General features: G+C 35.3%; 1 protein-coding gene across 2 annotated transcripts; it reads left to right on the top strand.

Annotated features, from left to right (window-relative positions):
* Nucleotides 1–315: 315 nt before the first annotated feature.
* LOC136832689 (dCTP pyrophosphatase 1-like) lies at nt 316–14893 on the top strand. 2 transcript variants are annotated; one of them, XM_067094077.1, is made up of 4 exons: nt 316–408; nt 2552–2631; nt 3145–3301; nt 4855–14893. In XM_067094077.1, the coding sequence occupies exons 2-4, from the start codon at nt 2579–2581 to the stop codon at nt 5131–5133; spliced, it is 489 nt and encodes a 162-aa protein (XP_066950178.1). In that variant the 5' UTR covers nt 316–408; nt 2552–2578; the 3' UTR covers nt 5134–14893. The 2 variants fall into 2 exon arrangements, with proteins under 2 accessions (XP_066950178.1, XP_066950179.1); XM_067094078.1 differs by having other exon boundaries at nt 327–361.

The raw sequence follows: 14893 nt of genomic DNA, 5'->3' as shown, positions 1-14893 counted from the left end.
GAAATTTATAACGCTTCCTTTCCCTTGAAGGAAGGTCCAATTATCGGTAGCCAATGTAATTCGAATCATTTCTCGGTTAGCGGTCAATCTTGGATCGAAAATGTATAAGCGCTTGGAATTATTGTGGTGCGTTCTCTACATTCACAAATAACCTCATTGTTGTTTTATCTCGTCATGTCTTCTTGTACATCACTTTTATATAAATTTACTTTTATATAAAAATATAAATGTTAAAAATACACTTTTTTATGACTCTAACCCCATTTTCAATCAAGATGAAATTTTGTTTCTCGCCCCTATTTCAAAATGTCACCTCGCATTCCTATTTGGTTTCGCCGCTTATAGCTTCCGAGAATCCGAGGTAAAATTTGCAGTACTGTGAGAGCGGTTCCTAGACAATTACGTTAGGTAGGGTTTTCCCAATTGGTTTGTTTTCTTGAAGACTAATTAAGGTAGCTATTATATTCCCGTTGGACCTAATTATCTGTTACCTGTGGGTGTAGTTTACCTGTTGTTACCCTACCTGTAGGCGTCATGATCTGGCTCCTCTCATCCGAAAGCATCCACCGTAACCTATATATTAATTTGTCAAATTAAATCACTTGAAAGGCTGTGTAAGATCATTAGGAGAACTATTTTATTCTTTTGCATTGTTCCATATCAGATGTGAGATTGTCAATGTTGTAACCCCCAGAGAATAAGAAAATGTGTAGTTTCTACTTGGAAGTTTTAGTACCTTTAGTACTGAGGCGATATGATTACAAGCGTATCATTCGATAAAGCTCTTTGCTTAATCATTTTGATAAATATCGTAAATACAGTAGCTTAGCTTGAGACACTATTTTAGAACTATATATAGCTTAGGCAACTCTTTCTGATATTTTTGGACGTGAGTTAAATGAATTTGATATTCCTGTTGGAAATGATGGTTACCCTTGTAGCCTAACCCTTTACTAGATAAGCCACCCCTATATCTAACAGTAAATGGAGGTTGCCTTAATTGGGAAACTGGGGTCCTTGGATTGGGGAGAGGGAAAGGAAAAAGGGTGGAAACAGGGATATATGGGGTATGTAGAAACCTAACCTAATTTGGGATGCTGTGTAATGAGGGGGAGGCCTCACTCCATCTGGACACCTGTAACCTAACTTTCTTGTGACCATCACTCTGCTGCGTTGATTGAGGGTGATCCCGTCACCCATTTGTGGAGCCAGTGGATTGGGCTAGTGCATGAGTTCATTTTTGACCGATCTCCATTGCCTGAATATGCTTATGTTCAGCACCTGGCTTGGAACCCCAGTCTTTCCCTGTTACCTTCACATTCTTTTTATGAAAGAAGGGCTAACCGTGACACTTCCCATGTTGGTGCTTCTCCAGAGGCAAGGTGGGAAGATTCCGCACTTCCCCGGATTGCTGGCTGTTTTAGTTCTTTAGCACTATCTTTTTACCTTCCTGGATGTGCCCGTGATTGTTCCTTGGGCCATCACTAGTATGGTTGCACTACAGTATGCGGCAACAGCATGGACCATTTTTCGCCCAGGTCATATTTTAACTTTCTTGATGAAATGACTAAATAATATTTATAAAACTTATAATTGTATTTTGACAAATCCACATCATCATTGATCAGTATTCTGTTCGAGTCTCCGACGGGCAATGAAGAATTAGAGGAATTTATTTCTGGTGATAGAAATTCATTTCTCGTTGTAATGTGGTTCAGATTCCATAAGCTGTAGGTCCCGTTGCTAGGTAACCAATTGGTTCTTTGCCATGTAAAATAAAATCTAATCCTTCGGGCCAGCCCTAGGAGAGCTGTTAATCAGCTCAGTGGTCTGGTTAAACTAAGGTATACTTACTTGCTTTGATCAGTATTCTTTACCTGCCTAGTTGTCATGTTAGCCTGAGTATCAAGTGGTGATGACTTTTGAGGAATTACCCCATGTTCACCTTCATGGTTTGCTAACGTCCAAGAGATACCATCCCACCACAGCATCCTGTTTGCCATCGTCAGAATTATGGGAAGTGCTTCTGTATGAAAATTTACCAAATTCCCAAAAAATTAATATATCTTGCTTGATTATTAAATCATAGTTTTATTTTAATGCGTCTCCGTGCTTACTCTTTGATTTATATTACACCTTGCAATTTGAGCAAGACATGGAAAGGTTCCCATAGTGTGCTGGCTTTTTGTGTTTGCTCACTACCTGCTGGCAATAACATCTTCAACTAGCTGTTAACTTTAATTGCTAAGTGCTGTATTGGTCTTATTTCCAAACAGTATTTGATTGTAGAGACATTGGTATAATTAGGCCAGGTTGATTTTTGAGTATTGAAATTGTTTAAACAGTTTCAAGTGTAATATATTGTGTTATTTCTTCATAAATTTTTGCTGAATTATATTGATCAAGGTAGTAAAAGAAGTTAGAAAAAGTTTTTCATCCAAAAATTGTTTAACTTTGTTATCCACTTGTTATCAATGCCATTTGACCGTTATGGTGTTGATATACCACATTTTAATTCAGAGTAATATCTTCACATTTCTTTCTCGCACAGATTCATAGGAGCTAGCAAGTTATTATCATGGCTCATAGTTCACTGAATGGTGTATCCCCTGACCAGGAGACTGAATTCAAGTGAGTTTTGTATCAGTATTCAACTTTTGTCCATAATGGTTATCAGAATGTACACAGTCTCAATTTTAATACACAAAATAAGGAATTCTTGTTTGAACTATTCCACATCAGCTTTAGTGACAGTGAAAACTAAATTATTGCTTTTATTATTCCTTCTTTTGCCATTGATTGTGATTGCAGTACAAGTGTTAACTTATTTAAATCCAGAGGTTATATTTTGGAGTACAGTAAAATCAAATTTATATATATTGTCATATCCTCTATATTGATTATTCTTAATTTATATTAAAAAAATTTATACACTAGAATGATAGGTGGAAAAAATGACCCAGTGAGGGTTTGAAAATTTGTTTGAAAATTTTTGGTTGCGACTGAAAACCTAGTGAGCAGTCAAACCTATTGTCAGTGATTCTGTGGAGCATAAGGGATTACAGAACACTCAAGCTTGTTGAAGGTCACAAATGGATAGTGTAGGTAATTCTTAAGTATATTAATGTAGCAATGCCCTTTCAGGTTTAGTAGCGATCTTAGTTTAGAAGACATACGATCAGATCAGCATAATTTCTGTCGTGAAAGGAACTGGCACCAGTTTCACCCCCCAAGAAACGTTCTTCTTGCTCTTGTTGGAGAAGTTGGTGAACTATCAGAGCTTTTTCAGTGGAAAGGAGAGGTAAAACTTACTGTGTGAAATTTGTGTATCATATAATACAGTAACATCTCAACTTAATGGACTTCTGCACTTATCAGCTACATTATTAAGATTATGGTTTGCTGTGCTACCATTTCTGATATGATACATTTTTAGATAATTCTAGTAAACTGAATGTTAAGTGTAAAGTACAGTTAAGAACTGTTTAGACTTAATGTTAGCTGTAAGATATTGAGAAAATATTCATATGCAGGCTGTATTATAATCTTGTTACTGAAGACTTTGTTACTTAACAGAGAGAAAGATCTCCAAAGTCCTGTTAATTTTATGTGCTACTGTATTTATCATTGCATACAAAAATAAACCTTGATTAACATGGGATTTATGTCCCCTCCTGAAATAGGTAGTGGGTGCTGAGAAATTAGAATTTGTTTGTTGGGATTGAAACACCACAAAACAGTGAGTTTCCATGGTTCTAATTACCTTTACAGTGGGTAGCCAGCCTTATATCTTTATAAGTGATGTTACCTGCTACAGTAAACCCCTCGTATTCTCGTTCTCAGGGTTCACAGACTCACGCATTCGTGGGTTTCTCTGTGGAACATATCTAGCCATCATTCGCGGAAAATTCGCCCATTCGTGGTATTTTTCACTGAGAAATATTCACTGATTACTGTATTTTCATATAATTTTCATGAATAAATGCACTTTTTGTGATAAAACTATTAAAATACTCAGGTATAGGCATTTTTACAGGGTTTTTCTTGGTTTAAGCTATCAAAATGGGCAGTTCTAAGTGTTTTTAGAGGGGTTTTAAGCATTCGCAGATTTGACCTATTCACGGGGGGGTGTGGGACGCATCCCCTGCGAATACGGGGGGTTCACTGTACTTGTTTTCAGTCAAAAAGAGGATTGCAGAAACACCAATAAAATCAAAACTAGTAAAATTAAGTATGTTTAGAAGTAGGATACAGTATGAACTTGATATGGAATGATTTTTCCTAAAAGTCCAAAGTACACAGATGCAATGTGCTTACCTGACTTGTAAGGAAAATTTTATTGAACAAATTTTTTTGCTTTGTTGTTTTGTGTCATATAGTCAAATCTTGTGCTTATCCTTTCTCATGTAAATGTGCATGGTTTCAGGCTATCCCAAGCAAAGGTGATAGCTAATTCAGCTATCTTTCTGTTGCTCTATCCTCTACTATTACTTTACTTTGTTGTCATTTTTTTAAGTACCATGAATCCTACCATCTTATTTCATATCTCTAGTATAGCCTTTGTTAAAATCTGCTAGAAATCGTCTTTCACATCTCATTGCTGGCATGTCTAATTTTTTGTAAGAGAACATTTTTTATTGTTACTCTTAATACCCAGTGAATTTACAAGTATCTGGAATAAAGCTCTGACAATAAGAATTCATGCTTATAGCATTACATGTGTTATGATAACAAATCAGTACTTATTGGAGAACAAATATCTTTGATGTGTATCTATTGTGAATTGCATGTAACAATCAAACTTGATTTTTTTATTATAGATATATTTTAATGATTCAGTGATACATTTTACAGGTCACTAGAGGGCTTCCAGAGTTTTCTAGTCATGAGAAGATGCGTGTTGGAGAAGAATTAAGTGATGTCCTCATTTACCTGGTCGATTTAGCGGAACAGTGTCAGATAGACCTCCCTTCTGCTGTGAGGGATAAGATGAAGAAAAATGCAGCTAAGTATCCTGTCCATAGAGTTCTTGGAAAGAGTGATAAATATTCTGATTATCCCGAGTATGATTCAGAAAAAGTTGTGACGGACACAGTTCAGCATGAGAGAGAGGAGGGAGATGGCAGTGAATAGAAGTAACGTGACAAGTGTATAAAGTGTTCTCTGCTTCTTCTCAATTCTCTTGACTTGAATTTCTGTTTCTTTTTTTAATTGCGTAAGATTTTATAATTCTAGGTGAAATAAAACAAATGAGATGTGAGTTGCATTTCATGTTTGTATGGAAGCACTGTAGTGCCAGGAAACGCTACGAGTGATTTCTATGTGACTGAAGAAATTTTGGTGCATCAGTGAATTCTGAGAGTTGAGAGAGTGTGTAAAGTAATGAGCTTTAATTCACTTATTGTGTTAATGGGATATTTACTGAAATCAACGTATTGTACCACTCTGTAATGAATTCAATTAAACTTACTACATAAGGAAATACAGGCAGTCCCAGCTTACCGGCGGCGTTGGTTAACGACCTTTCAGTGTTACGGCACTTGATGAGCGGTGTCATTAACTGGATTTTTGGTGTCACTCTCTAGTTAACAGCGCTGTTCAGCAGAGATTTTGGTGCCAATATCCAGTTAATGTTGCTGTTAATCGGGATTTTGGCGATATTATCGCCGATTTTATGCTAGCAGTGATTTTCGGTTAGTGGCGCTCAGCTGGGGACGGAACCCTCGCCGTTAACCAGGGACTGCCTGAGTGCTCACTGTAACATGTTGAAGCACTGTGAATGCTAAAGATTATAATAGTTTATAGGCATTGAAGCTCTTCAACATTTGGGTATTGATAACTTTTCGGGGGGAAAAAATATCAGGGTGACAGCTTTGTATATAGGCTGTATTTATTGTTGCTGTACAGTCAAATTTTATGCAAGTATCGTACATGAGACAGACTATTTTAATGTATCTGCAGGAAAACTGTGTCAAACTGCATTATGTTTACTGTAAGGAGTTGATTCCTTAAATAATATAAATTTTTTTCACTCAAGATACTGATGGTATGACGATAAGTGAAGCTTTGAGATTTAGTACATAATTTTATAAATATATATATCCACACTAATATGTCCAAAGGTTTGCTAACTGCAAAGGACAGTGAAGGGAATAAATCACTGATTGCCCTATGCTAGGCTACCCCAAAATCCAAGGCTAATTTTGCTGTATTTCAGCTTATGTATGCGAGCAAAAACTAAAATAACAAAACCTTTAGAATTCACAGAGGCAAGGGCAATGTAGCACTGTAGTATAAAGTAAATCAAATAAAGCCATATATTATCTTTAGTCGTCCATGAAAATTAGGATTCTGATGACATCATCCAGTTCCTAACTGTTGAGATTCCAATGAATTTAACGTTTTTAAAAATTTTTACTATCTTTGTGTCACTTGGACTATTAATTTTTGTTGTTTCCCATTTTTGAACAAACTACTATAAAATATAGATATTCAGCATCAAAGTGATATCTCATCAACCAGTCATATACTATGTGAAATAATTTAAACCGAACATTAAGAGACGAATGTTTGCATGTCTGTAAACAGAGCGTGATTTCTACAGATGAATTTTGAGACCCTCTAAATCTAAAAGTCCTAAACAAGCTAAATTCTCCATCTAGACCCTTGTCATGAAGCACAAACTATATACTACTGCATTCAAGACCAAACTATATACCGCAGTCAAGACCAAAGTATATACCTCAATCAAGACTTACTGTATCATCCTACTCAAGTGACCCATAGGGCTGTACAGTATTAAAATGTAATGGATGGTGTGTACATGTTACTCAAAAGAGCACTTTAAGGATCACAGAAAACACAAAGGTCAATGAAAATGTACCTGCATAATATGCTACTGCACTTCAGTAGTTTGCCCTCTCCATTTTCTGTGGTTACCATTTTCTCTAGTAAGCATAATCTGTAAAAGGAGCTGTTGTAAGTGTATGAAAGGAGAGCATTGCACTGAACAGAGCTCTGACATCAACTCCCCTCAGTTCAGTTTACAGTGGAAGTTGATGCTGACTACATGCTGTACTGTACTATATGTACAATAGAGTACAGTAGATATTCATAAAGTGTAGTGTATTGTATGAATACACAGGGTAACAGTAGTGGAAAAAGTTTCAAACAAGCTTAAAATACAATACATGTATGTGTGTAACCATACAAGCATTCAAACCCCCCCCCCCTCTTTCTCTCTCTCTTTCCCCCTCACTTGTTTGTATATCTTTCAGTATGTTACCCTAGGAATGTAATTTTAACTCTTTGCTGGTCTAATGTCATGGTTTCAGGAATCTATCACTTCCTCTGAGGTTGCTGAAGTAAAGATTACTGTTACACCCATCTTTGATTCCAGGAAGGAAGGTGATGTATGAATGCACTGGTATCTTTACAGTTTCAGAAGTGTTGGTTTTACATGAAATCTGAATAACTAATGTTTCATTTGCTGTTGTGATGTTCCTGTTGCAAGGTCTAAATTTCTGTTGAGGTATAATACCGACAATCATTCTGCCCCCTTTTTCCCAAATTTACTTTTAGTCTTTAGGAATTATACAATTCATAATGACTAAATTGCTGTTTGGCATCAGTGACCTTTGTTGTTGGAACACCAGTCAATCAGTTTATAACAGGATGTTGTACACTGTTGATAGTGGTTGACCCCTTTAAAAGTTTTTCCCTTAACTTTATCTTCATAACTACTGCTGAGCTGATCAAAAACAACAATTACCATCTCACCTTTTTTGCTGTCCAAGTTCTTTCACACATGGTGGCCGCTTCTTTGCTCGAACAGCACCTCGCAGGGTTGTTTTGGTTATTCCTTGCTCAGTTACAAGATCAAGACCTTACTCCCCAACACACATGTACAACCAAGGCAGTCTGAAGTTTCCATCTTTGTTTTTCAGGGGTAAGACCTCCTGCAGTTAACTAGATAAATGGCGGTTCCATAAGAGCTTATTGCCCTATTAGCTGACTGTTCTGTTTGGGACTGTTAACAGACGAGACAAATGGTTTTAGGATTATGTAAAGCAGTGTATTTTCCTGTTAAGCTGCATTTAACCATTAAAATAGTTGGAAATTATATATTAATTAGCAAACTTGTGTAAATGCATAATTGTGTTTGAGAATCTTTTTAAAATAAGTTCCAGTGGGTTGTTATCAAAAAGTTTGTTTATATTGAAGGCATAAATCAAGATTTTAAGTCAAATATAAATATAAATCAAGATTGTAGATTATAAGACGTAAACCAATTGCTGTAATAATAAAGAAAATATTCCTTTGAATATCGTCGCTTAACTATGAGTTATTATAGCTTTGAATTTATTTTTTAAATCTCCCTTAGATATTTTGTTTCACTTTTTAAATTGGACAGTAAGTTCTCTTTCCTTTGGTGAACTTATAAAGTTCAGGATGTTTCCACAAAGTGAGCTCCATACGCATACTGTAACAATTGTTGCGTAAAACTATAATCTAATAAAATAAACAATTAATTATATTTATATATACAATAAATTAGGCTTGGTGTTTTAATACGCACAAAAATCAGGTTGTATATTTTATGTATGGAGTAGGGGAGTTTAAAGCTGCATGATAAACTTGAATGTAATGATGTCTTGCACTGTTGTGGTTCAGATGATATTCCCATGATGTTAAGGATGTGAATGTATGTTTTATGTTGAACAGTGTTAAGAATGAGCATCGCTGACTTTATTTTTTATACCGTTTTGATTTATCGTTATTCTTCGCAGTGAGGAATATAATGCTATTTTGACCTTTGAATGGGGTTTTTGTTTTCCGAGATCAAATATTATAACAAAATTTTTAGTTACTTTTGGTGTTGGTAGAAGCAGAGCAGGTTGTTGCTAGTGTTAGAATGTTTATACGACAGCTGTCATTTTATTATTGATTATTGTATACTGATTCCTTAATCTTAAATTTATGTGCCATTACAGGCCATGTAATATACTCCAGTCCTTTGATATTAGAATTCTGAAGTGGCACTTTGTTTTAAAATAAGGTGGGAAATCGTATCCTGAAGTGAGCTCATGCATATTGAAATGTCTTGATTTCACACATTTAAGAAAAAAAAAGCTCAGTGACAGTTACATAGGGAATTATTGTCATTATATTTCACGATATAGCACTGTACTTTAATTTGACTCTTGAATTACTTTGCAGCTGACCCCTGCCTATTCGCGGTTCCGGATTCGTGGGTTTCTCTGTGGAACATGTATACACATTATTCGTGGAAAATTTGCCTGTTCGCGGTATTTTTCACTGAGAAATATTCACTAATTGCTGTTCTTTCATGACATTTTCATGACTAAATGCACTTTTTGTGATGAAACTAATAATATACTCGGGTATAAGCATTTATAGAGGTTTTTTTTTTGTGTTTGAACTATCAAAATGGGCAGCTCTAAGCGTTCTTAGAGGAATTTTAAGTAGTATTCGTGGATTTTAGCTATTCGCAGGGAGTGGGTTGTGGCACACATCCCCCCGCAAATACCGGGGGTCAGCTGTATTGTATGTTTTCCTGTGACTCGTGTTTTGTTCATGCTGATCATTTTCACTGACAAGTCTTTATTCTAACTCTTCATTCTTACAATGTTCTTAGTAATACAGTACTACTTGATGTGAAGTAAGTTGTCAGATAAAAGTACTGTACAGATACTGTACAGTACTTTTATTTGTCTCAAAGATAGTTCTCACACTTTCACATTGTCATAAGAAGTGATGTTGTTCCTTGTTTCAGAGAGATTTTGTTTATAGCGAGTCAGTATCTTTCACATTATGATCTTGTACCATAGTGAGTTCTCACATATGACTTATACTTAGCAAATCAGACAAACACTTAGGTAAGTTCCTTTTATATATATTTTGGGCTTTGCTAATTCTGTATGATTCATAACAATTATATACCCTCCTTATTGCATATGCTATTATATACTAGGTAGCAAAAAATATAAAGCATCCAAAACTGATATAACTGCAGTTGTGTTACCAGCACTTGCTATTGTACCAACTGTTGTATCTGCATTGATAGCAGGAGGGTTAGTTATTGAAGTATTGCACATTTAAAAATATGGACTGTTGAGTACTGGCAGCAGTCAGTATCTTTTTGAGATTGTGTAAAAGCTTGGTAATAAGAGCAGAATGGCAGAGAGGAGAAACTTCCCCTATGTAACACCAATTGCTAAATCCTTCCATTGTTGTAGGTTATTCCAGGCTTTATAGGAAGTTTTAGAAGTCAGCCCTCCCTTGCCGTTGACTATGTTCATATTTCTGGGTTGTTAAGGATTTACCCCATTGGTGCTCTCATCTGTCAGGCACCAACTTGTTTAAGCCTCACTGAATGTTGATAGTTATCCCTGGTCCTTGCTTGGACACTTAATAAACTTAGCCACTGGTCATATGTGTATATGTTTGGTATCTAAGAGATTGTGGCCAGTGCAGTGGCATGGTCCTCTGCTGCTTGTGAGCAACTTTAACTTGATCTGATAATAAATGAGGATTCTGGCTGCCTTGTCTAAGAAGACTCTCAGAAGGCAAACTGGATAGCTGACAAGAGTTGGGTGTGGACTTCATAGTTCTCATCTTGAGGCCAGGAGATTTACTCAGAAATTTTAAACTTATGCTCTTTGAAATGGATCTCAGGAGACTGAATTAAAGAATGGCATGAACTTCCAAATTATACTTAAAGTGGATCATGGTATCCATCTTCAAAGTGACCAGATCCAGAAAGAGAAAGTATTAGTTGAGTGGATTCTTGTTGAGCAACATTGTGTAGATGTCCACATGAGGGACTCTCCAAGTGTGAATCTCAGGAGTATCAGGAGTGAGGTCCATTTATGAGATCCCAAGAGGTCTTCAGTGATTACTTTCTGTAACTGACCAGGTTTCTTGTCCTGAAGCAAGACAATCTGTCAATCTATCCTCATCAAGAAGAGAAGTAAAAGCTTTGAGGACCTTCATAAGGAATCATTTTGGGACAAGGAAATTCTGTAATACTTGAACTGGATGGATGGCTGGGTGAATCTACTGTTTCAATCTCACTTATGTATGTTGAGGACACTAGATGAAATTAGGGAGGGCTTGGGAGACAGTGTGTACCCATAATTCAAACATGCACTCAAGAGGAATGCACATTTTTTCCCAGGAGATGTTTTCCCATTTACCACAATATTGATAGTTTTCCAGGCACTCAGTTGTCTGCAGTGTAGGATTGCAAAGAAACCAGCATTAAGTCAAAAGAAACAGTAGAAAATGTTCAGGATGAATCATTCAATAACCACCTGTCCTTTTGTCAGAAGTGGTCTGCTAACTGCACCAACAACAGACGAAGCATATGTGAAATACATGACTTTTCATTGTGTTCCTTGCAGTGGTACCACTCACAGTATGGTACTATAGGCTCTTTGGAGCAAGCTCTTGGCCTCCAACAGTAGAGCTTTTCTCATGTTAATTTTTTTCTGTCTCTTTGGCTTTCCAAATTCTGGTGTCATTTAGATAAGCATTCGAGTACTTAATGGAGGGAAAGTGTTTGGATGGTCAGAAGTCAAGAATTAAAAGGAATAACTGTGTGAAAGAAATTATTGGTGACCAATGTGTTGATATTTCCTGCTTTTCCTATTCTTCAGGGTATGGAGGTTTGGTATACCTGGGGACAATATTATCTCAGGTTTTTTTTTTTTTTTTTTGGTAAATGTACTACCAATACAATTGATTATTCATTTATGATAATGTTATTAAATGTTTTGATGAGTGAGGAGTTATTGTCTCTCACAGCCTCTGTTATTATAAAGAGAGAAACTGGTGGTACATGTAGGGTCATGAAGTAGCAAAACCCTTATCCCAAATATGATTGTGATGAAGAAGGCATGTACAGTACTGGTATCAGGGAACAATTTCTATCAAATGTTTTTATATTGTCAACAAATTTAGAAATATGAGAGAGTTGCATATTTCCAATTTTCATGTATGATTTGTAATTAAGTTATTTAACTCATTATTTACACTGACTCCTATGCAAAAAGCTCAGTCTTTAGAAGCGTGTGTTAATCATTCCTTTGTAGCTTTTAAGTTTATAAGCATTAAGGATGTCCATGTCAGATGCAGAGACAATAATTTCTAGGAGAGGTAGGTTGATTTATTGAAACAGATTATTGTATTGGACAGTGATTTAGGCAGTTTTCATGAAATGCTTTAATTTCCTCAGATTATTATCGTGTGTGCATAATTTGATTCAAGATGTAGCATTTTTATTTTTGCAGATATTGCAGTAATGGTAATAGTCAAAGGATGTGCTTATAAGTGTGTATTTTGTATACTTAGTAGGTTTTATCAACTTCTGATTCTTAGGCTGTGTAGACATATAGGTATTTGAATATTTTTCTGATTTATGTACTGTGAAGAGTATTTTTCTTTTTTAATTTTGTCGGTGTTGTGTGCTTGCTATTTCCTCGCAGGCCATGTCTCTATCTGTTGAAAATCCAATACTGTTTATGAATGTATTCAGTACAGTACTTTCTTCCTGTTGAATACATGCTATACATAATAGTTTTAAGTTTATGATATATTTCACTCAAGGATTATAGTTCAGTACAGTATTATTTTCTAGTTTTAGTTTTAGCAGTAGTAACATATAGTTGAAGAAAATGTATGATCTTGTTTTGTGGAATTAGGACAGTGGCTTAAAATGTAGAAGTAATGTATGAGTTTGCTTATTTTTCCAGTAGAATATAATAGCATATCATATATTTTGGCATATAAGGCATAGAATCATGTCAGGCAAACTATATTTTTTAGAAATATTGGAGGGAGAAATATATCCATTTTTTTTCATTGATTTGCTTATCCCTCTTCCAAGGTAAATTTCTTTGAATTGTAATGCTGTCCAGAAATCAGGTAGAGTGTATGCTAAATCTCATTACAGTATTTCCCTGTACTGCCGGTGTTCTGGGTTAACTATTTACTGCTGAAAATTATATTAATCCCTGTACAATAGTGTGCTACACAGCTCAACTCATTACATATTAGGGTACTGTATATTTAAATTCTGTGGCTGTTGGAAGTTCAACTCCATTCACAAAGACTTCCCCGTTTTAATTTTTGCTAATCTGTAGTCCTCCTCGAGAACTGCATAAATTAGATAAACTCTGTACGTATTTTGTTACAAGATCTGTGAAGTTCTTTTGTATATAATTTGGGTGTATCATTAAAGTAAGAATGGTAAGTATTAGAAACAAGTCAGTCAAATAAGTTACGTCAGATTCTTGATAATTTTCAGTACAGTACTGTATACTGTACAGTATTGAATACAGTACTAATTACAGTTTTAGTGATAATGTCTTAATGGGTTACAATTCAGTAAATGAGATTTATTTCTGGATTTAAGAACAAACTTCTGGCTAGCCCCATGAGAGTTTGGTTGAACTACTTAACAAAGTAACAATTGCTAATCGTTTCAACTTGGCGTGAATTGCGGAATATTATGAGGCCAATGTTGTTTTAAAGCATGGCATGGTACAACCGCATCAAATCCTACTGTGGTACTTCATAATAAATCTCATATTTCAGAGGAAAACAGATAATGTACAAATTAGGCAGCAGTTCAAAGAAATTACTGTAATGAATTTATAATATTTCATACACTACTTTGTTGCTGTTACCCATTTCAAGTCATTATCTACTGTACTTCCAAAATAGATAACATAACTAAAATATCAGATTACAGAAGTGATGTAGTGGTCCTCAGTTCAATACCACTTTTAGCTTGATGAATTCCACTGGCACTATGACCTTATCATCTCCATAAGCTAGGGATAGGCAGTTAGAGGGTTGCGTAGTGTAGGCTACCAAGGTATCAGCAGTCACTTCCTGGTTGCACATGATCATAGCACAGGTGAGGTTGGGCGACGATCAAGTTGTGTATATGTTCTGTCTCTAGGACATTGTGTAAAAGCACAGTGACTTGTTCTTAGCCTCATGTGGTCACTAAAAATCATTAAACCTCTGAATTAAGCTTTGTAACTTTATATAATATATATATATATATATATATATATATATATATATATATATATATATATATATATATATATATATATATATATATGTATTGCTTAGATTCTGTAGGTTATATGAATACATTTTCTTCTTGAAGGACTTCTTTCTGACAGTTTTGAGGAATATGGTTCATATTCCTTTCATGATTTGATTTCTACTAAAAAAACAGGACGAGATGAATGTTTATATTCATGTTGTAGCTGCCAATCTGTGGTTGTGCCCCCTGATTACTGCTGATGACCACATCTTCCTTACTTTTGCTCTTGTTTTATTTAGGAAACAGATATTCCTTTCCTCACTGAAGTTAGGAAATTTTGCAGGGGTCAGTATTTGGATAAAGTACTTGTACTATGACACTGTAACCACAACTTGTCAGTGGTCAAATGTGTACCCTTGACCTCATATCATATCAGGTGTAAGGTGATTGCTTGGAAGTTTTTGAAGAAATATGCCTTATATGCCTTAAAATATAGGTAAATTAATAAACTAATGTATTGTCACTATTACTCTTAGAAACATCCTAAAACGTTTTTGTTTTGCATTATTAGGTCACAAACCTCTTTTGTACGAAAAATAAAAATACATGAACCAATTTCCTGACATTCAGGAGCTGTTGGTGTTTCACTGCAAAAATGTGTCTGGTAAGGTGTTAAACTTTTTCTAAAAACATTTTCCTCCTCATTGTGATATTTGAAAAGTGAATGAGACCATTGTCTTGTTATATCAAAGTATTTCTTTAAACAATGGATTTGAATGAAAAAGATAAAATAAATACAGAAATTCT

Source organism: Macrobrachium rosenbergii, chromosome 50 (assembly GCF_040412425.1).
Source record: "Macrobrachium rosenbergii isolate ZJJX-2024 chromosome 50, ASM4041242v1, whole genome shotgun sequence".
NCBI classification, from domain to species: Eukaryota; Metazoa; Arthropoda; class Malacostraca; order Decapoda; family Palaemonidae; genus Macrobrachium; species Macrobrachium rosenbergii.
The sequence above is the reverse complement of the archived record's forward strand: the minus strand, read 5'-3'. Positions and strand labels throughout refer to the sequence as shown.

Bases quoted from the DNA above. Each gene is read 5' to 3' on its own strand.
- LOC136832689 (XM_067094077.1), top strand. From the start codon at position 2,579: ATGGCTCATAGTTCACTGAATGGTGTATCCCCTGACCAGGAGACTGAA. The intron at 2,632-3,144 runs GTGAGTTTTGTA...ATGCCCTTTCAG, and splicing joins GACCAGGAGACTGAATTCAA to GTTTAGTAGCGATCTTAGTT. The intron at 3,302-4,854 runs GTAAAACTTACT...TACATTTTACAG, and splicing joins TTTTTCAGTGGAAAGGAGAG to GTCACTAGAGGGCTTCCAGA.